The 26,432-nt window shown below is 39.6% G+C and overlaps 1 protein-coding gene across 1 annotated transcript in view; it reads right to left on the bottom strand.

Moving 5' to 3' along the window:
* Nucleotides 1-26,432, bottom strand: part of robo1 (roundabout, axon guidance receptor, homolog 1 (Drosophila)) — a 303,336-nt gene that overhangs the window by 261,509 nt on the left and 15,395 nt on the right. The window contains exon 3 of the mRNA XM_086216569.1: nt 25,028-25,071. Within this exon, the coding sequence (XP_086072695.1) occupies nt 25,028-25,071 (44 nt within the window). The remainder of the gene's footprint in view (nt 1-25,027; nt 25,072-26,432) is intronic.

Consider the following 26,432-nt stretch of genomic DNA (forward strand, 5'->3'; position numbering starts at 1 on the left):
AGACAGGAATATTGGATGGAGTGGCTTCGCTCACTCTGGTATGTTATCGTCATGAGTCCAGCCTAATGCACATTAGACAGGCAGCAGCTGAAGAACAGAAATGAGACCGTCTTTTTCTCCGTCTTGGATATTTGGATGTTTGTCTCTTGTTTGTGATTTTCATTTCTTGTCTTTGTATACTTGATATTGTAATCTTTACCAAAAAGGTCACGTGATCACTGCTTCTTTACCATTTTACCTTTAACTACTGTTTTTTTGTCGGTATACAGGATTCCATAAAAACTATGAGGCTGATTTTTATTGCCAAACCCAGTGCAGGGGTACAACATGGACCGGGGAAGAAGCTGTTCCATTTGGGAGCTTATCTGAATCACCAAGCATCCGTTTTTCTGCAAGATAACCTGGTGTACCATGCTGGAGGTATGCGGTCTATGGATGTCTTCTCTAATTTTTCGCTTGAAACCACTGGCACTGACTCATTATCAAATTTATAATCAAGATAACTTGATAGTTTGCTGCTAACACCTCAGATATTTTTCATGCTTCGCTTGTAATGTAGTATTTTTCAGTTGTACTGGGAGGAGATATTCTTCCTCCACTGGAATCTGACACCTTCTTAAGGTCCATAATTCAACAGCTGTGTCTCTAATAAACTCAGATCCGAGAGTGTGCTGGAATTCAACATTTTCTTTGTTATGAAATCATAATAAGAACACATTAATATAAACATTATAAGCCTTAAAAATACAACATTAGGCTGCTTAAAATGATCAGACTGGGAGCTCCATGGTACTACACATGCCTTATGTCCCTCTAAGTACCTGCACTATTAACTGCTGGTGTTACAACACACGGGAGACATAGTTAGCTGGATATATAAGGGCGATTGGCACTGCAGTTAAGTCCCAAAATTACACGCAAATCTCACAATGGGCTTTCTTGCATTCTGTTGGCTTCTTAAGTCGTCTAAGTCATTTTTCAAGTTTTTCAGAGAACACAAAAAAACTGGAGACAAAACATCATAAGGAGAATGATTCAGACAAAAGAGACAAATTCTGTCCAAAAAAAATGACATGGGCAGTTATTTCAAGAAGGCGATGACGTACAGGATCAGATTTTGTCTTTTGAATTTCATTTGCGTTTGCCACAGTCCAAACAAAATCACAGACAAATTAAAGATGATTATTCCAATATAAAGGAATTAAACTTCATTGTGGCATTTAAATGCCTACTTGGGATGATTATTGCCAACTATAGCTTTATTTATATAAACGACTAAACCTTTTAACCTTATAATTAATCATTGCAGTTTTTTAACACTCCTACAAAGAGGATGTTCTTGAGAAGATAGTGTACATCACACTTGCTTTGAATCTAAAGTACATCACACTTTCAGGCGTTTCAGGCAAAGATAAACAAAGAATTGTTTCACAGATTATTAGAAATGCTGAGAGGTCTCTGACCTTCAAATGACATCCTGGTCCAAGAGAACCCTGGGCGTACTGGCCTAATACTTGCTGCAGTCCCTGCACACACACACACACACACACACACACACACACACACACACACACACACACACTATCATCGGGTCACAGGTACAGAGTCATCACCTGTCAAATAGAATTGACCAGTGGAATCAGTATGGGAATTCAATGGCAACACATTGTGATGATGCCACCAGACTTCTGTCAAAAACCCGACAGTCAATTGAGCAGAATCAATTAAAGGGTTGAGTCGAGGATGCCACGGTCGTAGCGGTTCAGGGGTCAAATAAAACACAGGGATTAAAAGCTGGATGTGCGTGAAGTAGAAACAAATCGCCATTGGATTATTGACAGAGAGGATGGGGGGTTTTCATACAAGTGCCTCGGCAACGGAATGAGGAAGGAGATCCGACGGAGGCCGATGACTACAAAAACATTTAGTCTAAGGGGGGGAAAACTCCACTATGATTCCAGAAAAACCAGCTGGTGAAAGGAGTTGTGAAGTAAAAACCAGACTGGAGTGTTTTTGATCAGTAGCATCATAAACAACTGCCACTCAATGCTATGTGTTCATCTCTAAATGACTGAAAATGTGACATATACATTACAGAGGACTTGAGTCGTGATTAAAACAATTACGACAACAAAATTATTAAACGTATAATATAGAAACGGTGGACTATAATTCCTGCATCAATCAACATCTTATATAGTTACGCTAATACCTGCCCAAAGGTATTCTTCTCATTTCCTCTGAGGGCCCATTTACTGTACATAATGTCATTATTACACTTTTAATAGTAACATGTCAAAGTAAAAGCAATTAACTTACAGTTTGACAGTTCTTTATTTATTTTTTGGCAGCGAGTAACTTTTCATATGAAGAAATTATTAAAATAAATGTCCATCACAATTTGATACAAAAGCTGGTGAAAAAAAAACAACTGAAAATCCTAAAGCTAATTAGTCTTGATGACAAATTACTTAAATAATCACCTTGCTATGTTTTCCGGAGACTCCTTTTTCTGGTAATGACTACTGTAATGAATTAACTGCGTTCTAATTGCGTCCATTGATTGAAAACGATCAGTGAAGCCGATTAAACAACATTTTATTGGCTCTATGAAAATATAATAAGGCAGCACAGGACTTTAAAGCGAAGCATCGGCCAAAATGTGTAATTTGCTGACTTTGTTACTTCAGCAGTCAGGAAACACAAGCCTTGTATTTTCACATGCAACTTTGATTTAAGCATAAAATAAGCAAAATGGAGCGCTTTTGGTTTCGGTACAAGCATCACAAGCTCCTTTTTCCTCTCCGTGGTTTACTTGCGGCTATGAAACAAACATGTGGAGCTGTAAAGTTGTGTGAGTGGGAACAAACCAGAAACGGGCTGAGAAATATGAAGAAACCGCAGGAGCTACAATGAAAATCTAGTAAAATCAGGAAGGTTGGCCAGTATGTTTATGCGAAGAAAAAAAAAAATGTGGTTGACGCATTTTCCGGATTCAAGAGTCACCACAAAACAGTGAGTCATTGAAAGGCAAACTAGGATTCTGTACTTTGTTGATATTTAGTTGATATGTTGGCAGAAATCAATGAGTAGATATGTGATGAAATAACAAGAGTCGTTTATTTGACCCGAGTGAATAACTGAATGCAGATTTACCAGCCAGTCGCTGCAACAACAAAAAAAGTGGTGCTATAAATTGATTTAGTATCGAGAATTTACTGTCCAGCAAGTCAGAGAGTTACCAAACTGACCTGCTGGTGAGGCTACAGGAAGATCTAGAGCCAAGATTCATATGGAAACCATGACTGATTGATATTTAATTCTAATGAATAAACAGCCGACAGAATAATCTACAGAAATTCTCCAAAGTACCGTTTGAAGGAAGAAGTTCCACATAAGAAGTCATGCTCTGTGAAAAGCAAGCATGCAGAATGACAGCTACAGGACATGGGGAGGAATGGGGTCAAATTAGATTGGAAATGTCCAGTAATTTATATGGCAGGAAACTGGATTGTCGGCATGATTTCATTGGATGACCCACATGAGAGGGGCTGACAGAGGTCTGGCTCCTCTCCATCCCCAGCTGTGTCATATTACCCTTGAGCAGGTATACTGGTGGGCTCTCATATGACTCGACTAAATCAGTAGAACACAGGCTGTTCCAGTGGACTCTCATTAAATATGATGCCGTTTCAAAGGCCCTCAGAATATTAAAACATTCAGAGGTGATGATCAGTACCTACTGATGGCTGCCAAATATGCTCATCATTTTGCCAAGACACAATTGAGCCATGGAGCACGCGGCACAAACTGGGTTTAAAGGGAAAATGAAGGGTTTAGTTTAGAGCCAAACCGGGGGGAAAAAAACAGCAAATTGCCAGATATAGACATTCTATTTGCTTCTATTTGAGAAGATGCCATTGCAAGCATGGCTGTTTTCTCAGGAGGTCCAGCTTATTTTAATGTGCCTTGACACTGTTTTTTTTGTTGTTTTTTTTTTTAAAGCAAAAACCCGAAAACGTTTGCTGGTTTGTTGAACTAAAGACAAGTTTATGAGAATTATCTTCTTTTCTTTTCTTCCATTAAACCATGTGAATGCACATTTGAATCCATCAAAATATACATTTTAAATTTTCCACTGCTCATCAAGTTGATGGGATTTGCCTTATTATTTAAGTCGGTATATTTGTTTCTTCTTTTATAACAAAAGAAAGAGTTCGTAATCTCTAAACTCGATGTTGTGATGATGAAACTGCTGTTCTCCACACGACAACAAACACAATTGTACAATTGTCACAATTCATTCAGAAATCTGACAGCCTCGATTCAAAACCAGCCTCAAATAGGTCATGAAAAAATGTTACATTTGACTCGGAGTGCATACTTTGTGTGTGAACATTTCCACACGTAAACGTCTCACATTTTCCCATCAAAACTTTGTCTATCTAGCGTAAAGGAAATTTGAAAAGTGAGTTTCTAATATCCAGCAATCCGAGCAGCAGGCAGTTCGGCAGAGCCATTACAGACAACTTTTATCAAATCCCTGCTGATTTATTGCAGTCATTTGTGCCGTGGGACTGTAAAATCTTACTTAATGCACGTGAAGGTGCAGCAGTGCTGTAAAAACACCTTGGGGCAATGTTAAATCTCTTAATGTGTGCAACTGGGGAACATCCAGCCTCTGCTTTTTTTTCCCCCGTGCCTCTCTCAGCCTCCCTTTCTATGATGACCGTACATGAAGGGCATCATCGATGAGTTTATTAGAAGGCATCATCAAATGGCCCTCAACTCAAACATCTGACAAGTCGCAGGTGAGTAACTTCCTTTAAAATAAGAGTTTGTCCTTCAAAAACTAATTCCAAAGGCAGAGATGTGGTGCATTATAGTCCGGTGGCATAAAATGTTTTAGTACCCTTCATAAAACAGCACTTTCTTCTGTGTCCCTCTTTGAAACATCTATTTTTCTTTGGGATGTAATGGGTCTCGTTGGAACTCCTAATTGGCAGTCACTGTGCTCACTGTCCTTTGAGCTGCAGTTGCTATAGGGGGGATTTGAGCGCTCAAACCAGCTTTGAAGTCCTCAAAAGTGAATTCTCTCTTCACTGCAGTGGCAGCAGAAACAGCAATGACCAGATGGAATGGTAATTGAATGGGAGAGGTATAAATGGAGCCGGTGTCAGAAGTCCACACACCCTGCAAGACCACAGCAAAGGTTTCTCATTATTACCACGGCTAAAGCGGCACCGCAGCCTTCACAAAGGCCCGCATCCTCCACAAAGGCCCGCATCCTCACTCGGCTCTATTCTATACGGACCCTCATATCTTTGTTAGTGACTCTGAACACTTGATGTTCAGAGAAAGAGGGGCCTTTCACGTCCCCCAAACTTAAATTGTTTTCTTTTGCTTCTTCTTCTTTTTTTTCTTTTTTTTTTTACAGCGCCACTGGAACACCTTCACAAACAAAACAATCCTCTGACTGGCGTGTAAGACTCCCTTCCTGCACAGATCTATCAAATGACCTGATGCGTACAGGTGGGATCGGAGAGGAAATTGCTTTGGTGATAATTGCTGTTTCAGTTGCATCATATTCGCGCAAGCTTCGATTCAAACCGCAAGGAGTGTTCACGCTTTACACTTTCAGGAAATGAGCAATTAGATACAAATATATTTTATATGATAAAATAATACTATTAACTTCATTACAAATACACTTGGATGCCAGACTTGTAGGTACACCTTAATATAACAAATACAGTCTCTTTATAAGTTCACACACCCACAACTCAAAATGGTTTGTCACCTCCGTCAGCAGTCATTCTGTAGTTCTATCACTGTCCAGGATTAGATGGATAGATAGACAGATAGATAGAGAGATAGAGAGATAGAGAGATAGATAGATTGATAGATACATAGATACATAGATATATAGATAGATAGAGAGATAGAGAGAGAGATAGAGAGATAGAGAGATAGATTGATAGATTGATAGATACATAGATAGATAGATAGACCAGCCTAAAACGTGAGCATTTAAACACGATATTGTGAGACTAACATAATCAGCTGCAACAACCATCACCATGCTGTCACGGAAGAATCAGGTGTATTTATTTGTTATGGTACGGTACTTTTTACCCTCTTTGTTACAATTTTATATTGGTTGGAGAGGGATTGACACAAGAGGTTTTAGCTCTGTGTGTTATTGAATTGTACTGCTTTATAATTGGAAGTCATTGCCTTGGTTTCAGCATACCGTAAGCTGCCAAGTATCAAATATATTCTAAACCTATTGAGGAACAAAAGACACAATTATTACACAATCATTATGCACAACGTGACAGCAGAATATGTTCTAGATTACAGTTATCAACAGAGGTCCATTTGCAGAAGCATATTCACCTTCAAATGCGCACTTAAATTCTATAAACACATTTTCCGTTGACCCTCCCGGTGTGTCTCCTCCAGGCTGAGAAACAAAAGATGAGGTACAGATGGTGGGATTAGACTGCAAATCTTCAAAGAAGTCCCTCTTCGCCAAAGCTCTTCATTTCAGTCATGCTAATACTGCGTGTTTTTCCCATCGCTCTCTGCCTTCCTTTCACTTGCTAGTGGTGATGAGGGGTAAAAACATCGCTCAAGAGTGGAGACGCACAGGCAAGTGCGGGTGTGTAATACCGGCCCAGCCAGTGAGCCAGCTTTAATGCAGCTGTTTTCATCTGCAGGCAAGGCCAATGGACCCTCATCTTATCAGTGAGCCACCACTCTCTGCCTGCAATAATGCTTTTTTTTATTTCCTTTTAATAAAAGACTTCAAACTGAAACCCAACCTCTCTCCGAGTTTTCACCCTCTGACTTTTTCACATGCTTTCAACTCTGAGGGGTATGAACTTATACATAAATATATATATATATTTTTTTTTTTTTTTTAATATGTGAATATTATTTCGTGCTGATTCTTTAGCATGCAAGAAAATAAACCAGTCACTCACAGTTCAGTTTTGGGTAATGAAGTTTCCAGTTAGTCCACAGAGCTGTCAACCATAGAGAATTGAATGCAAGGCAGCTGACAAGCAATTAATATCAATTACAGGGGCAGAGTGTGTGAATGTGACTTCACCAGACAAGTGTTAGTTCTTTCATCTGTACGCCAGGAAACCCCAAAGCCACCCTGGCAAATGGAAGCCATATATAATCGAGTCCAATTCACTGTATTTCACACTTCACTAAAAGCAGGATTTAAGGGTCTTGAATTCTTGAAGCCTTGAATCCCGGCCCAAAAAGCCATCACATGGTCGCCACTACTACTGCTCGCCTCATAACTGCAGAGGTGGACTGTTCTCTTTCATGAGCAGTGAATGGGTGAGAGTGACTGGCTTGGTGCACAGCATCTGATAATAGCAACAAAGGAGAGGAAGCAGGCAAGTGAACAAAGTATTGTGTAATCAATATGGCTGGTCAGTTGGAACAGAAAGAGGTGTTGATCTGTTGATTGAAGAACCGTTTTTGTTGCTCAGGCTAAAGATTTCAAAGAAATTTATTTTTAAAAAAAGCAAAGGGGAACGGCAAAAATGAGAAGTAGCATTAAACACCAGGAGTTGAATGAAGGCACCTTAAAGGTTCAAGGGCAGCGATCCATTTCAGAACAGGGCAAGGTCGAGATCGAGCCGGCTTACAAATTAAAACTGTCATCTTGAGCAATGGACGGATGGTTTCATTTCAAGTGTACAGGGAGTGTTGGCAGGACCTCAGGAGTCACTCTACAACAAATACAACATTTCCGACCGTAACTAAAACCTCAGCCTTCCTCGAGGGTCCAGCAAATGTGTCTGAAAGCACTTGAAGGGCTCTAATTGTTATGGCGACGCAACACTTCTAACCTGTGCAAACACATGAAAAAAAAGCATGTTAAGGTCAGGGCTGAGGTCATGTGACCACCGGTGGGCGTCTGTTAGCAGGTATATGTCAATAACTAATGAATTTGGATCAAATTTATTACAAGTGATTCGACTTTGGAAATGACTTGGATCAATCATTTGATCCTGTACACTCTTCTAGGTGGGACAGAGCTGATCAAGGTATTTCTCTGGACATGTGAATCCATCATCTTCATCATGTTCTGAATCCAGGAGACATTTTTGCTACAACGTTGATATCTGAGAAAAAAGTGGACATTTTTCGATTGTCTTATATATTTATTTCTATTAGCGGGTTAAGTACTAAGCTCCCATTGACAGCGTGGATCGTGTTCTGGATTGGTGATTACAGCCTCCCAACAGAAGGAGCACACCCTCTTAACACTTGGTAGTCATTTTGACAGTCCTCAGTTTGAAAGGCAGAGCTTAAAACAAAACTTGCAACATTACATCTAATATCTCTCTCTCTCGATGATATATATATATATATATATATATATATATATACATACATATGTATATCATTTAGCATCCACTCAACGTATTCACAGCACACTGAAGTGAATGAATAGAGTCGCATGATAAAGTCAGCCATAAAGATCTGACGGATGTGTTTGCCAGTGAACCTCATCCTGACATCAAAGACGCTGTCTTTAGTCATTCAGAATGATTCACAGCTTTCTACATGCGTTATATTTTCACACGTTATTGGTTTCTGGGATTAACAGTGACATATTTGTCCACCATGCTCTGCTGGGGGGGGGGGGGGGGGGGGTATCTGTATTGACTCACAGAGATACAGAAAAAATATGTCAACAGAATTTCTTTTCCATTTTGGCAGTAATGATGTGGTTTGCAAACATTTGGAGATGAAAATTGGATTGCTGAATTTTTAGTGTTGTCATACATGAGAACCATTGCTGGAATAACTGCAATTTGATTAACAACGGACAGAGAATTATGCGACTTTGAAGGAAGTATACAAGATTGACAGTCAAATTTAGGAGACTTTCAATCGGTACCAAAGCTTGTGTGTGGCTAGAAATTCCCTTTTATCTGATATATAAACCACAAAATTGACCTAACGAGCACTAGGAAACAAAAAAGCATGAAGCTGTGTTGCAAACCGACAAATGCATTTATCACCAGTGTTATGAAGCTCTGCTTCCACTGGTGTGATCTGATGATCTGACCTTTGTGCAGGAAGTGGCAGCTGTCACTCTCTCACACCATCTCTAACAACCTGACCTTCTCAAGATGGCTGGTCATTTGCTAACCACCCCTTTCCGCTAAAGCCTTCGATGCTGAAGGAATTTTCTGATTCTTTCAAATTCCTATTAAAAACGTTAATAAATCTGACTCTTTCCATTTGGAATTCCTAAGTTTATATGAAGGTGATTGGTTTGTTTTCATCCCATTAGGGTCCAGCATGTTTGGAGACTTCAACGGATTGTCAGCCGGCCTAATTAAAACGATTTCATGGTTGCCACACTTTGGGGGATTTTAATCTGAAATGCTCCACTGTGTTTATGCAAACACACAAAATTAAAAGCATATCCCTTAAAATTAGCTTCATTGTTGTTGTTTTTTCTCCCCCAAGTTTGAAAGCCTGGCCTTAGGTAAACTGATGTGCCACCCTCTAGTGGAGCTGAACGTTAGCATTTATTCTTCATAATCACATTTGGTTAAAACCTAAGTTGGCAGAGGCAAGGAGGCATAAATTGAGGGACACAAATGCTAGGACAAATATAATTAGATCAATGCGAGCTAAATAACTCTAAGAAGGAATTGCACACAAAAAATAATGACAAGAGAGCGTCTGAAGTATGTTAGGAGGAATAATATGTTTTCTGCCAAGACAGCTCCCACAAAGGGCTGCACTTGAGGCTCCTTTCCCTCCCATTGCAATTAGAAAGTAGCACATGAGTTAACCTGCATACATATTCATATTCCATCATGAGACAGATCCATGATTTAGTGCTGCTCTGCAGTCTCTGCTCAGCACACAAGACTGAGTTCCTCCACTGGGGAGGGAGGCAAAGAGGCTGCAGGCCACACACCCAGCAGCCACCACCCAAAACAGGCATGAGAGAGCGAGAGCGAGAGAGAGAGAGAGGAGGGGGGTGTTAAAAGCTAAGACTCATTTAAAGATATCTCTCCCTCGTTGATGGGTGTCACCTCTCCAAACCTCTGACACTGATGATGCCCTTTTATTTAAACCAGACAACTTGTTCTTGGATATTGTCCACAAAAGCCTTATACAATAGCGCGATCTTAATTATGGCATATAAATCCCCCCAAAACACAAGCAACACACCACCTGCGTCCATCTCCCACACAAGCCGAGAGCTTTGGAAGGCTGCCAAGGAGCAGAGATGTAGCAGTTTAATGAAACCAGTGGAAGATGCGAATTCATGTTAATTATTTGTTTAATAAATATGCAAAAAACCCAAATGCAGCTCCCGAGGCCATCACAGATCCATCCCAGTGCTGCTGCATGTCCTCACACTGAGCGAGCCTCCCATGCAGCACACACACTCAAACAGAAACTTCTACATACACATAGAAATATGTATATATAAATATATGTATATAATATATACATATATGTGTGTATACACATACACACATATATGTATATACACGTATAAATATTTACACTTATTTACATATAATACACACACACACATATATATAGTATATATCCACATACAGTTTATATCCACACATATATATCCACACACACACACATATACATATATATACAGTATGTATATATATACACGCATACATATATACACATACATATATACACACACATATATATATACACACACAAATATGCATATATACATACATACATATATATTTATTTATATATATATACATACATACATACATATATAGACACACATATATACATATATATACATACATACATATATAGACACACATATATATACATACATACATATATAGACACACATATATATACATATATATACATACATACATATATAGACACACATATATACATATATATACATACATACATATATAGACACACATATATATACACATATATAGACACACATATATACACACATATATAGACACACATATATACACACATATATAGACACACATATATACACACATATATAGACACACATATATACACACATATATAGACACACATATATACACACATATATAGACACACATATATATATACATAGATATAAATATATATATATAAATATATATATAAATATATATATATATAAATATATAAATATAAATATATAAATATATAAATATAAATATATATATAAATATATATATATATAAATATATAAATATAAATATATAAATATATAAATATAAATATATATATAAATATAAATATATATATAAATATATATATAAATATATATATATAAATATATAAATATATATATAAATATATATATATAAATATATAAATATATATATAATATATATATATATATATATATATATATATATATATATATATATATATATATATATATATATATATATATACTGTATTTCTACTCTGACAAGATGTTCCTTTTTGCTCTTTATTGTTTGGTGGGCTGGGCTAATCCTGATTATCCATGTCCACACATTGCGCTGCAGAAGCAGACAAGACGCTCACCCTCTCTCACTCTCTCTGTCTCTCTCTCTCTGTCTCTCTCTCTCTCTTTCTGTCTGTCAGCTCCACAAATAGCTCAGTTTTTATCGCCCGAGTCTCTAATCACCCACCAGGGCTTAGATCAAGGGTTTTACAAGGGTGATTAGGAAAGTTGGTAAGCAAAAGTACTCCAAAGATGACAGAGATGCACTACATTTGTGATCCTCCATTATAATTAGACTCTCTTTTTAATCTCTGGAGGTTAATGACACTGCAACTAGTCAACAAATGTGAGGGGGATGAAGTTTTGCAGTCATTTATCAGACAAGTATGTAATATAGGTGGTTGTAAAACTGAGACTGTATCCATGATGCAATTCGGTGCCCCCCCTTCAACCCCCCCACTACACACACACACACACAGTTCCCATAAGCCCACTCCTATACTATAAAATGCAACAAAAGCCATCAGATTTTCCCATGATGCCTCTGTACCATATCCTGAGAAATTCAATGAAAAAAAAAGAACCTGCATCTGCCATAGAATCTAACAGGTTCTTCCTTGGCCCACCTTCTTCCACCGTCTTATTAGTTTGTTGCACAATTGAGGTAATTACCGGAAAGAGATGTAAGATGCATACGAAGCGTGTTCCTACAGGTGAGCTTTCCCCGAATTCCTCGTTATAACCACACGCTCACGTATGTTTAATTGGAGTGTTGTTCCTTCTCCACCTGTGGTTCTCACACTGATCCGTTCACCTCGCACTTGAAGTCTACTTCTTTTTGACTTGATCCAGAACTCAGCTCTAACCGAAATGAGGGCTTCAGACACGTTTTGCCACGGTACATATTTAATTCTTCAGTGTACGCCACCCGCAGAGACTGCCAAACTAAATAGTTCCCTTCCTCTCCACTTCTCCAAACATTGTTTCAATTTCACATTTGGCAAAATTTTGTTTTTCTTTGCTGTCTTTTTTTTTTGTTGGAATGCCAAAACAATAATTGAACAGTGATTCACATGGAAATGAGGGATGAGTCAAACCTGTTTTTACGCCTGATTGTGGGCATGAATGCTATCAAAATCCTTTTGACATTTGATTTTGTATTATAAAACAGAATTATGCATGTAAACTACTTTCGACATCTAATTAAAACAATGATCCTTGCGAACACAACCCATCACTCCTGGTACGCCAACGAACAGCTGGTTTCACGCCAAATCAGCTGCTCTCAAAAAGGTAAACAGCAGAACCACAACCTGACATCATGTTGTGGAAGCAAATCATTTCAACTGGAGACCAGACAGGAAGAAGCCCAAAAGAACTTTGATGTTTTTCCATAGTACTGCTTTTTTTTTTATTTTTTTTTGTTGTCATTTCCTGCTCAAAAGAAAACATGGAGGAGAGACTGATCGTCGCCGTGATGCCATTTCCCGAGCATGTACGCGTGACTTAAGTACCACTCCTTATCTGTTGTGTCTCATAGGTGCATATTACCGCCATCTACTGGACTGGTCACAGTTTACACAACACAAACAAGCTGCGAGAGACTCTATTCGCATCTTTAACGGCATGAGGGAGTTCAGAGACGAAACAAACAAAAGAACGCGCCAAGCACACATAAGCTACAAGATCAGGGCCAACGTTGAGCTCACCGTCATGAGCAGATATGAAAGGTTGATCCTTTCAAATGTCAATATTGTGTATGAATTCAGTTCAGCCGATTCACAGGTCACGTACTAATAGACTCCCGTAGAGTTCTGGCTATGTTTGCTTTACTACACCCGATATCCCATGTTTCAGAATCCTCCAATTGTATTCATCCTCACACTCCTCCAGCTTCAAATGGAAGCCCTGTGGGTTTGTATTCTTTACTGTCAGACGCTGCCTCGGGTTGCTGTTTTCTCTCCGTCTTAGAAGGTCCAACACCACAGACCTTCGTGCAGCTGTCACAGTGTGATCGAAGAAAATGTTTCACACACTCTTTCTTCAGGTTGTGTTGTTTTGCCATCTACTTCTCTCCAATAACTCCCTTTTTTTGTGCAGAACTCAAACAACCAGAGAGTGAACGCCTAGAGCAGAAGCTTACCTGGAGTCAGGCCAGAGTGGGTCAAAGACAGACCAACGGGGAGAAAGAGACAGAAAGAGATCAAGACAAAGGGAGGGAGTCAAAAAAGAGAGATGCGTCATTCCCCTTAGTAAAGCAACTGGGACTGAACTGGTTTTAGTCCTGCGTTCGCAGTCCTCCTAATGGAGAAAAACAAATCGCTGGGGTGACAAAAATAACCCCACTGACTTTAGAACATGGACGTGCAATCCAGTAATTGTTTTGATGTAAATTGCTACTTTAAGGTACCTCATGCTCTTGCATTGATTTACTTTCGCTCAGGCATCGGTTTTTCATGATTTGCAGCTTGTGACCAGAAGGTTGCTGGTTCAATAAGCAGACTGGCAAGATAAATCAGTGTGAGGAAAGTGAAGAAGCAGCAGTAGAAAAAATAGATAGAGACAAAGTCTCCCAAATATAGAACAATCTCACTATCGATTTTAATTTGATGAAGGTGAGTTTGACATCTCTCCATCTTCCCGCAACCTCTCGTCTGAGATACAGAAAAAGCAGCGGTGGTATTTGAGACAAGCACACCCGACGAGAGCGAGGAAAAAGAAAAAGAAATATGATTGTTTATGAGACCCCCAAATACTTTTTTCTTTTTTCTTCACACATGCTGTGACCAAAGGCTGCATAAGGGTCAGTGGTGTAACAACGTCTAAGGAAGAGGGCAAGTAGAACCTCAGGGTAACCTTGGACAGAAGAAAAACAAAACCGCAGGATATCTGTTTGAAGCTGCAGGAAAAATGCAGTGTGCCTCAACTGTGTGAAGAGTTACATTGTAGCTCTAACAAAGGACGAGATATTTGCGCATGTAAGTGTGGCGAGATGAATCTATATTAAGTGCAGAATTTGATTATTCAATCCTGCCAATTAAAAAACACATTGAAAATGTTAGCAATGCATTCTGCTGCTCCCAAAGACCTGATCCTGCATGGGCTCCTTTGTTAAAGCACAATGGTTTGGCATTTAGTTACAGAAAAGTAAAAAGTGTCTTTGTTCTTTCAAGTTCATTCCATGATGAAGAAAATATTTTTTTGTTATTCGTCCAATTGTACTTCCAAGCCGCACTGCCTCTTTTCACCTAAAGGTGGTGGGGATGTAGCTCGCAGGAGGATCACGCTATTCCCCGTGAACGCGGAGCCATGGACACTTCCCCTCATTTGGTTTCAAACCCGCAGACACTAATTGTGCCTGTAAGACTGCAAAAGGATTCGAACCAGCAACCTGCAGTTGCAACATTATAGCTACACTATAGGGCGCCCTATGCTAGCACATTTTAACCTACGCAGAGTAAATGCTAAGCACACCATCTTAAGGCATCAGTACTGCTGTGAAACCTTGTGAGGAGCTCTAAAGTCTCTGGTTTTGGTCTCAGTGATTTGCACACTAATATACAGCAGGACAAAGGTAGCGAACCCTCTGGCTGCCGTATCAAAGCTCTGCACTGCCATTGTTCCTGCCTGGCTTACATTCACAGACTGACTCGGCGAACAACCATTAAACACTCCACTAGAGCAAATGTCTGAACAGGACTTTGGATAATATCTTAAACAAAGTCTGAGATGATGAAAGTCAGAAGTTATTATCCCTTAAAGCAAAGAAGCCCTGCAGTGCCAGAATTCTATTAGTTCTGAATTCTATTAAAGATGTTTTCATTTCAAAGTGTTTTTTCTTTTTTTTTTCCTTTTTTTTTTTTCCTATTTTTCATTTTACAGTATTGATGCTTTGGAATGAATGAGACAACTACAACTTACTACTCTTTTTTTTTAGTATCTGCGAACAATGTCAGTCCATACTATATGAAGTGAAGACTTCAAGAGCACTGAAAGGTATCAAGTGTTCTCCTTCAATTACTGCAGCGTGAGTAATGGCCTGAGAAGCGTTTTTGCTAATTCTAATGTACAGTACAGTGAAGTGATCTTTAAGCACTTGTAAAGACTTTATCACCAGAAGTACGGCAGTGCAATGGAATCAATACAGCAATATATTGCAGTGTTTTTTATAATACCGTGACGATATTTACGACCCTAATATCAATATCGTACGGCAGTGTATTGTGGTAAAATGAGATTGTGAGCCATGTATGATGTGGCAGCTACAGTCCAGTGACTCAACTTAAATGCACTGTGGTTTTCCTCATATGATCTCATATGAAGCGTTCAATAGTGTGCAACTTGGCTTATATCATTCTAATAAACTGGAACGGGATTTTTTTTTTAACAAAAGCGTTTACATTCTTTACCTTGTAGTGGATATTTGTGCACATTTATTTTTAGAAATTTCCAACAAACTATCCTGGGATATCGTAATCCAAGTGGTACAGAGGAACAAGCAACTCAAGACAAAAAAAAAAAAAAAAAATCAACATAATCTGCCTTTACATAATTCCGTATCCAGGGAGTTCCGGTTGCAATAAAACTATTATTAGATATTTCTGGTTAATTGGTTTGACCGATTTGACTGTCTGGACATTAATATAAATCAATTTTTCCGGCATTGGGACAAAACCTGAGTATCCTCCAATGAATAATTTGAATTAAACTGGCACAATTATTTCATTTATTTGATTGGCAGTCTCACATTAAACGGCAATTAGAACAAACCATCTCATCTGCGTGGCAGAAATCCCTTTCTATTTTTTTCTCCACACGCAGCAGCTCTTTTTCATTCCAGTAAGTGATCACAGCATGCAGTCGATCGCTGACACACAGCCACTGACAAACTGCCCCACAACCTTTTACCTCTGCATGTTATTATGTCTCTCTAGGCATGCAACACATTCACTTAATCTAATTCATGAACGACTATGACAAATTGTACCGTCATACACTTGATAAATGCACAGCTACATGTATGGTCCTTAACAAATATTTGAAAATGTGCTTATGGGTGAGAGCTTAGCTTAAAGCTATTTCCCATCGGTCCACTGTTGCTTTCTGCAGACTTGTAGCGTCAGCTAATCCAGCTCACTGCTCCAGACACTGTCAGCACAACAATGAACCAAGAGGCATTTCTGTCGGCTCCAAAAGCTGGATTACAGTAACAAGAAGATTTCCCTTCCAGCAACTCCAACAAGCCCAAAAACAAAACTATCACAATGCCTCTCAATGTGTGGTGATTAAGAGCATTCTCTGCTCTCTTGTATTACGGTTCTGTGGTTTACGCACCCAAAATAACAAAGAATCCCTGTAGAGCAAATTAAGTATAAACTCATAATACAGCACTGATTTGTCCCGCTGAAAACCTCTGGACAATTATTTGTTTTCCGTTTAATTTCACTGCTCCGGATGATGGGAGGGTATTAAACACGTTTCTTTTACACTCTGTTTCTACGGGGTGGTGCTGTAATGATGTGATAGAGGACTGTGCACCCAGCGGTAGCTAGTCTGTTTGACAAACCCCTGGCTGAAGCCCTGTGGGGGGGTGAGAGTGTCTGCCTGCTGCTTTCTTCCTCTGGCCTCTCATAAATCAAATAATTACAATGTAGTTCTAGAGGCAAGAGAAAAGTTTTCCCATTAACCAGCACTCATTAACCCACTTCCAAAATGTGCAAATGACTAACTTGAGGGGCTGTACAGTTATTTCCTTATCGCAGTGCCTTTTCAAATGCAATTATACTCCCCAAAATGCACGGTTTACATGCATAACGGGAGATCTCGCTCACTGTGAGCAGTAAGCGATCATTTTGTTATCAATATTTTATGACGTACATCAATTAACCTTGAACTGTCTGAGAACAGCAGACAAATGCTCCCAGGTGACTGACTGACTGACTGTCAGAGGAAGATCTGTCAGGTCCACTGTGCCGCCATGACTGACAGCATCTTAAAAGCTGCTTTTGGTGAGAGAGATCCCACTCATCTTCTGCAGAAAAGTTATTCATTTTACAGATGTGGGTTTTATCACAGCCCTCAAAGTGTTTCGGAGTCGAGGGTGAAGGGTCTGCCATGTAATAATGATGATTACTGCTCAGATGTGGTGTTTGTTTGCTGCGGATTTGACGCCTGTGACGTGTGATGAATTCCAACACTGAGTAAAAGCTCATAATAACTGAAATTACAACCATGAAATATGATCCATCTGTAGAACAGAGTAGTAGCACTTAATCTTTCACCACCACATTTGAGGGCATTCTTAAGGAGGAACAGAGGCTATGAGACGCATGAAGTGGTCGCTTTCCTCAATTGCACCGATAAATATCTCCCCGGGACAAAGCTGCTGTTCCTGCCATCACAGCGCTGTCAGAACTGACGGGAAGAATACTTTGGTCTTGTGCAACATGACACCAAGACAGGACAGGTGGGTGTCTCTCATCTCATCACACCGCTGATTACCGGGATAGGGGAGAGGGATAAAAGCAGAGCCGGGGTCCCCTTGATCACACAGAGGCATTAAGGGCTCTCAGGAGCAAGTGGGGACAGCAAGCAGCCTTTATCTGCTGTTACATACAGCACAGAGGAGCACTGTTTGTGATAGCCTGCGCCTGAGGGCTGCATCTTAGGTAGCCTGACTCTTAAATAATAATATCACTTCAAAAGGGTTTATTTTTGTACCTGATTTTTTTTTTGGTCACAGTTTAAGATCCTCGTTAGTTCTATTTGCACCGCAATAGATCTTACACACACATTTCATGTCAAAGTTGCGCTGCCAAACAAGAGCTGAAATATGAGAAATAGATCCTGAATCTTTTTGTAATCACTTTTTTGTTCATTTTCCAAGGAAATGAGCTCAGTTACACACTCAGCAACGCGTTCATTATTTATATTAACGAGAGGATGCAACACAGATCTTCCGGGATAGCACTAAATTAGAAAATTAAAGGGGAAAATATATAAATATATCAAAACACAGTGTATATGCACATACACACTAAAATCTGTATTGTACTGCAAAAATACCCCCCTAGATGCTGAATTTCTTGCGGTGTACAGTCACTAACATGCTAGCTAGAATGACTGACACTAGCATCAGTTGAAGTTGATGGAGCGACTTATTTTGATGGCAACATGGAGTAAAATCCAACTTGTAATGCATGTTGGGTTTTTTTTGTCTGTTTTTTTTGTTCCCTAAAAGGCTTGCGTGTTTTTGGAGGCGACACAGACATGAGACATGGTCGATACGGCAACCACTTACACGTTTACGAGGGCAACATTTTGGATTAGAGACAGGCAAACGAGGTAAGCCTCTGCTGCTTATTGGAGCTCACTTAGTGTTGATTACTGCAACTTCGTGGACTGGAGTTGCAACCCTCCTATGTGGCTGCTGAGTCGAGTCGTGCACCTACTGGTAAACTTCAGTATAGCATTCTGGACTGCTGGGAATATCTAACTAGTAACAAAAATCCTGACAGCAGCCCAACCCTACATTTAATGACTGTACAGCTGTTAATCCTGGGGAAAAAAATGTAAGCAGTGAAGGGCAGTGATATTTCTTAAAGCTTTTGAACCCCTTTCCAATGTCACTGAATTCATGTGACCTTTTCTGGTCTGAGAACAGTACGACGAGCGTTCCCACGGCTTAAGCACAAAATCATTAAAATGTCCGTGCTGGGAGATCGGACACATCAGAATGAGAGGCAAATGTTAAAGCACCTTATGGAGTGTGAAAGGTTAACAGGGGAAGGAGTGAAGAGTGGAAACTCAAGAAAGAAAAGTCAGAAAAGGTGATTTCTGCCTCTCATCTCTACCTATCTCCTCTATTAGAAAGCGATTTTGCACATCTGTGGTCCTGCTTCCTGGTGGTGAAGTTGAGGAGCAGTTCCAGATGGCAGCTCCAGCAGTCCAAGCCAGGGCACCAGTCTAGTGTTGTAGATACTCACATCACATACCCAGTAATTTATATGGTTGATTGCAAAGTCTCATCGGGTCCCAGGAAGAAGAACCAAGGATTCTTCTCTAATTGAAGTGAAGGATGTGCTTTGGCGGCAGGTCATGTTCCTGTATTTCCGCAGCTTTCTGAGAGCCGAAATCCCCTCGATGGCCCTGGAAACTGAGGTTAATACCAGTGTGCTGATTCAAGACAACTCACCGCTCTGCTATCCGTTTTTCAAAATGCACGGTAGCTCAGCTCAAACTACAAAGCTCAACCGGCGTGAAGAAGAGATCTTCCAACAGAACAAAAAGTTTACTTTATTTAAGACAAATGTGGAATGAGGAAAATACCCTTCAAGGATTGTAACATAAGTAAGGCAAAACTTTGGGCTCGTTTTATTGCCGAGCTGAAACCAAACGTCTGCATATTATTACTTCCCCATTGTTATGCTGCTTGCACAGGCAGTATAATCAGCTTCATAAAGAGGCACAATGGGCAGACTGCAGCAGAGTCGCAGCTTTATTATTCTCCACAAATATGTAAAACTGAGGTGCCAAAACTTTAAACTGATGAGTCACGCAATTGCAAACATATGGAACTGCATGAAGTAGAGTTTAAGATCGCAATTTGTTGAAAAAGGACATGGCGCTCATGACTAAAGACGAAAGCACCAGATGCACTGTGTTGTTCCTCATTATTCATCTTCTGTGTGTTAGAATTTGTAAAAGTCTAAAATCATGAATATCAAAGTTTAGATTTTTTAAATCTAATTTCCTGCCTTTTTTTTATTATTATTATTAGCATTATTATCAATAATGACCACCTGTGTAACTGCCATAATGTGGCCTTAAAATACAAGACACACTATCTTTATGTACTATGACAGCCTGCCATTACAGTCCAGCTGTTAGTCATTACATCGAACTCCAAAATACCAGCTATGTTCACAGTTCGATATTACAAATTCAGTTGCAACACAGATCAATTTTCATTGCCTGGACCTCTAAACAACCACCTTCGCTGGGATGTAAAAGTTTGAGTCCTCGTTGACCTTTGCTGAAACTTCAGTATTCTACAAACATCATGAAAATGTCAGAAAAAAAATCCTTGCGTGCAGCTGTTTCCCACGCAATCAAAAAAGGAAATTGAGCTCTGAAAATTACAGATCCATCTCCTCGCAGCTACTTCCAACTATGCCCACAGGCAAGATGGTCAGAAACCGCTACAGCTCTAATATAGACTAAATGTTCTATATTAACATGCAGCCTGGAGAAGATTGCTCATTAGACACAAGAAACCAGCCTCACAATTATCCAGGCAGCATTCAAAACAATTTAAATCCAAATCAATGCTTGATATTTCTGCCAAATACGATGAAATATTAAGCCGAGATGAATCCGCTTGCAGTGACAGATGTTTTCCAATGTTTTCCATCTTTTAAACCACGTCCTCCACAAGTCTTTAACCTTCATGTTTGTGATTTTGTGGTTGTTATAAGTATTTATACAATTGCTTTGTTTGTTAAATGCATAGCTGTCATCAGTCTCCGAGCTGTTACTGTTATACAAGCAATAAACGCTAACACTAAATGAATCAACAGGGCAGCTGTGAATTATGTGCACATATTATGCGAGTATCGAGCCAAGACTTGAGCAAAAACCCCGAAGAAATAGTTGAAAATGTGATGAATGAGGAGAGTTCCAAAGTCTTCGTCACGCTTCTTTAGCTTCATTTGTTAGGCACAACCCCGCAGAAGTTCTAAAATCATGGGTCAAATTGTTGTTTTATGAAGCGTAAAAGCAGACCATTTATTCAAGCTAAGTTAGTTGCATTTCCATTTTAAGTTCTTATCTTTTGGCATGTTTTCAGCTATCTAAGTGGCTAAAATCCACTGATTCCACCCACCGCTGATACATTGAGAGCAATCTTAAGAGAGTGTGACAAGATAGAGCAGAGTAGAAATTTATTGTTATGGAAACAATTACTCCCCATGAATCTGTCTCCTCATTATCTTGAAAGTCACTGTTTACAAGGTTCACCTGCCTCTACCGTCAATTACAGTTCCGCTGCCAACTTCTAATGGCATAAATTGGATTTTCCTAAGTCTTTAGGCAAATATTCACTGCCACGATACCATTGGGCCTCGTTCATGGAATGTTCCTGCATTCTCCTTTTACTTGTTTAGCCCTAAATTTAGTCTTACAGACAAGAACGAAAGCCTGGCAGTTATTTGCAAACCCTTGCTCCTGACATCCCTCGTGTTCCTCTTGTAACAAAGTGTTTACAAGCATTGGTGATGTCAGGTTATCAGTTACAAAAAGTCATCAGGCTTTGCTTCATGTCTAGGAGATTAAATGGAGGGTTTGAAAGTTCTATAGAGTGTAAGAACAAATTTGCATGATGAACATTTCATCCCATCAAGGTCAGATCCATGATGAGAGGCCAACCTTTGCAGTAATGTTCATATCTAGATGACCATAATTTAATTAATGAGAATGAATAGGCCATACCTGAAAGAGACAGTGCAGATGTGCTCCTTATAGCCTCGCCGTTGGTAATTAGCATTTAAGCAAGGCTTGGAAAAATCGGAACTATCCCTTAAAGAACTGAACGAGCCATTTGTCGTGGTACACTGAATGAACTCTATTGCTCTCTTTTTGAGTGGCAAAACTGCTAAGGGTTAACAAACTGATGTTTTGTCTCTGATGTCTCTCAAAGAAGTAGTTTTTGCTGTCTCAAAGCTCTAAAATCATACAAATGGGGATCACAGTGCACACTTTCAAACAGCCTCTCCTCAAAGGCATTAGTGGTGTTGCACTCAGCTGAACAAGAGGAAAGTGAGAGTGAGTGAAAATAGTTGTGAGAACAACCAAAAGAGAAAGCTTGAGAGCAGCGCGTTCAACCCTGCAGAGCACTTCATTCAAAGTTCAAAAGTAAGCAGAGGCATTTTGCTTCCGCTATAAAGGGACAACTTGGGTTCAGACCGGATTTGCATCTGAATAAGAGTTTTGTTTTTAAGTGAAGTATAATCTTGAAGAATTTATTTAAACAACAGACATCTTCACCAATGGGTGTAAGAAGAAGCTGCCTCTAGCCCTGTTTCTGAATTTTCAAAAAGCGACGCAGGGTCTGGAAAAGGCTCAAGAGAAATTGCTCTCTTTGGAATTCCAATAAGCCAATCAGCATCCTTGAATGTGATGATGCAGTTAACAAAGGGCAAGACAGAGTCAAAGAGCCAAAACAACAATGGCAGCCCCCGTGACGAAGGAGTAAACATATAAGAATAATAGCTCTAAAAACACAACAACACTGTGTCTTGAGGGGGTTTCCTCCAGGGAGAAGTGCTAAATAAATTAGGTTTCTCCCAAAATAAATTACTCGACAGTGACGTCTGTTATTTGCAACAACCATCTCGGAAATCAGCCGCAACGAGAGCCGTTCAGACTGAACAATGAAGTGAAATAAGATGCAATTCAGTCTGAGCATCACGCTAGGTAACGAGGGACTTGGTACCAATAAATTCACTGTACAAATTAAATGTAATTAGACTCTAATCTCTGTTGTATTCAATATTTAATTTTCTGAGAATAACAGGCATATAATTCTACAGTAAAACGTACCAGGTGACCATACGTTTGCTGTCGTAACGACTCGTCTTAAATTAGTTATTTCCACCTTTGTGTTATAGTGGCCCTGACAAATTTGCATATGTGAACCTTTAAGTGTGGTACCACCTGCACATGTATGGAGGAGAGTGGTGTCTGAGAGGAGAATAGTTTGATTCGCCCTTTTCAAAAATGTGAGTTACAATCCTTCTATATGACCCCAGCTTCAAAACATCCCTGTGCTGGGATTTGTTACCGTGGATACCTGAGCACATTATATCCACTTCCTGCTGTCTGTTCTGCAATTATTCTATCACAGCAGTTAGTCTGCTTTTTTTTCTTTTTTTTAATTTCAATGACACTCAACCCCACTGCAGTCCTCTAGCTGTGATCGAAGTGGTCACGGCGGTGGGACTGTGCGCTCGTGCTTGATCTGTGTTGTTCTGCCCTCTGCTCCTCCCAGTCTCCATCTGAATCCACAGCGACTGACGCTCCTCATTCATGATACCACTCAAAGTCAATGACTCCATCAAAGGCCTGACAAAATACAGACAGTGTCCTCTCCATCACTCTCAATGGTTTGGTGTGCTGTGATGAAATGAGCTCTGGGTCTATCTGTTCAAGGAAAAGGGGCTTCAAGTGCAGTGATGGGGCACAACAGCTGGTCTGTCCCAAGAAACAAATGGCTTGCAACACACCTCATTTTCTTGTCTGTTTTAGTATTATTGAGATTTCTTACACATGAGACAGCCATCAGTCATCATCAAACCTGCATATATTCTCTGGAAGCCTGTCATTTTCACAAGCTGCCTGGCAGTGGATTGAAATGGTTTTCCTAGAGACTGTTCTTTCAGGAAAAAAAAGATGGTTGTTTCAGGGTATGCTCAAAAACAAAATGGATCTAACTGAAAGTATGATGAAGTGGAGGTCATAATTATGAGGAACAGGCCAGGTTTTTTTTTTTTTGATTGAATCATCAAAAGTTGCACCCACGGCTTCCCACAGTCTATTGGAATGATTTGTTTAACCGTGAGAATTGGCCTCACGCATGAATGTTTTCTCATTTTTCCTCATATTTGCTCTTACACAGAGCAAAAATAGGAGATTAAGAAAATATAATGAGGGATTCGTGAAACATGGATTGACAGCACAATCTTTTCTTGTTGATGAATCCAGTTTCATCTGAAATTTGTTGCACATGCCATGTGCAATTTACATTGCCTCAATATATCTGAATAAGGGTTGCAGGGAAACAACAGACCATTGTATTAATGCAGATTAAACAGTAAATAATGAAGGAAAAGGGGAAAGAACACAACACTCAACGCAAAAGAAGTGCCCTCCGCGTTCCTGTCACAAATGAACAAAAGCATACCTTTCAAACAGGTAGAAAGCCCTGGAGTACCACCTGGCACATTCTACCTGCCACTGAGCTTTGGGGTTGCAATTTTCACGCACCGCAAAATTTTTGTTTTGTCACAAGCACTCTTAAATCTTAAAAGTAGTACAGTACAAAAATATCCATCCCTACCATTGAATATCTTTCTACTTTCTGTAAACCTGGCAGTGCTTAACTGGTGTAAAGATAATATATTTTCCTCTTCGAGTCCTATTCTAACTACAACAATGGTTTCATTTTTACTCAACACATTATATTTTTTCTATCTTGGTTGTTTTCACACCTCATAATTTTGCATGAGCTCAGTGGTTCAGAAAAACATGGCATATGTCACATGATGTCCTTCATATCATTCTGTAGTTTAAAGTCATCAGACGAGAAAACGCTTGAAAAGGTCCAGTTAAAAAGTTGTCTATTTTGTAGACTTGAATGCCTTTAAGCGTAGTCATTTTTTTCTCAGTTCATTTCTGAATGTAATTCGAGGAGCTTTTCAATGCAATACAGATTTTCTTCTGGATTGAATGACTCACCGTAGTTGTCCAACCAGCCATTCTGCCATGCGGTCCGTCGGCTCCTGTTGAGATCCAGCAAATGGAAAAAATCAAGATTTTCCCACAAAGATGAAACCATTTCTCACTCCAACCTGCCAACTTCAGCTTCTTCCTCCCAGTAAATATACCGACAGAGCACTTAACTGCACATCGTCTTGTTCATTTATGCAAAATCCATTATGTTTACTTACTCAATTACAATAGCCACAACTCCAGGCAGGCACACTTAAACTAAAAAGTCTGACATTAATTGCAATTTAAACGGCCTCTTTTTCCTGTTAAATTGTGAGACTGTTTATATTGTCCTTAACAAGATTGGTAGATTAGGAAAGGAGAAATGATTCAGCAGTGAGATGTTGCTTAGAGAGAAAGGGCACAATTAGTTTCCAGATCAATTCAGCAGGAAGACGAGGGGAATATCGATTCCCTGATTATGCATGAGGACGTCATCCACAACACAGAGAACAAAGTGTCAATGATCTAAGCTGAGGCAACCAGGAATCCATCTTTCCATGATCCATAAGTCTTGCATGTGCTGGGAGGAGAGGGCAACGATGAGACACATACAAAAAGGATAAATCGCAACATGATATGTAAATGGAGACAACTCATCTTTACCCAAGAGCCTACGGAATGATGTTGGCTTTTATTATCTCATTTGCAATCAATAATGTGGGGATTCTCTATGGAGGCGCTTAGAAGTGTCCTTTGAGAGTTCACGTGTTTGAAAAGCAGACAGAGAAAACAGGGACTTGTCAGGGTTTATCTGAATGTCCCAGGTTGATGGGGGGCATCGGACGTGTCTGTTATAGTGATGTGTTCAAAATGCTTAGCACATATCGGTTCCTAAAGGTGGGAATGGCCTTGGTAATGTAATTGTCTGGCTAACCCGCTGGGAGATTCAAGCGTTCATATATAACCAAGTTGGCACCACAATATGGAGGAAGACAAAGGATACGGGAAAAATTTAATATTTCATTATTAGTAACTTATTGTATATCAAAAATAGGTACTCAAAAATGTGCTCACAATTTTATTCATTAGTCTGTGAGTAAAAGACTAAATTTCAAGGTAATTCATTATTCCTCTGACAAGTCTAAGCTGGCTGTGTAGCACAGCCGTTGGGGATGGGCTGTTGCCCTCTAGTGTTCCGGAACGGAAGAACACACTAAAGTTTAACTTGTTTACTCACTGTCCTTAAATTTGCATATTCATCCGCGGACAATAACAGGTGTGGCAGCCTGACAGTAACCTAAAACTCTCCAGCAGCATCTCAACGTTAGGGAGTGGCCTGTGACTTTGGAACATATGTGGCACAAGACATGAGGGACTGGCATAAGCCACTGAGCCACCGGTGGCGTTCCATCACCTGCTTTTTTATGTA

This window comes from Aulostomus chinensis, chromosome 10 (genome assembly GCF_037954235.1).
Source record: "Aulostomus chinensis isolate RoL2024-O1b breed Wild chromosome 10, RoL_Achi_v1.0, whole genome shotgun sequence".
NCBI classification, from domain to species: Eukaryota; Metazoa; Chordata; class Actinopteri; order Syngnathiformes; family Aulostomidae; genus Aulostomus; species Aulostomus chinensis.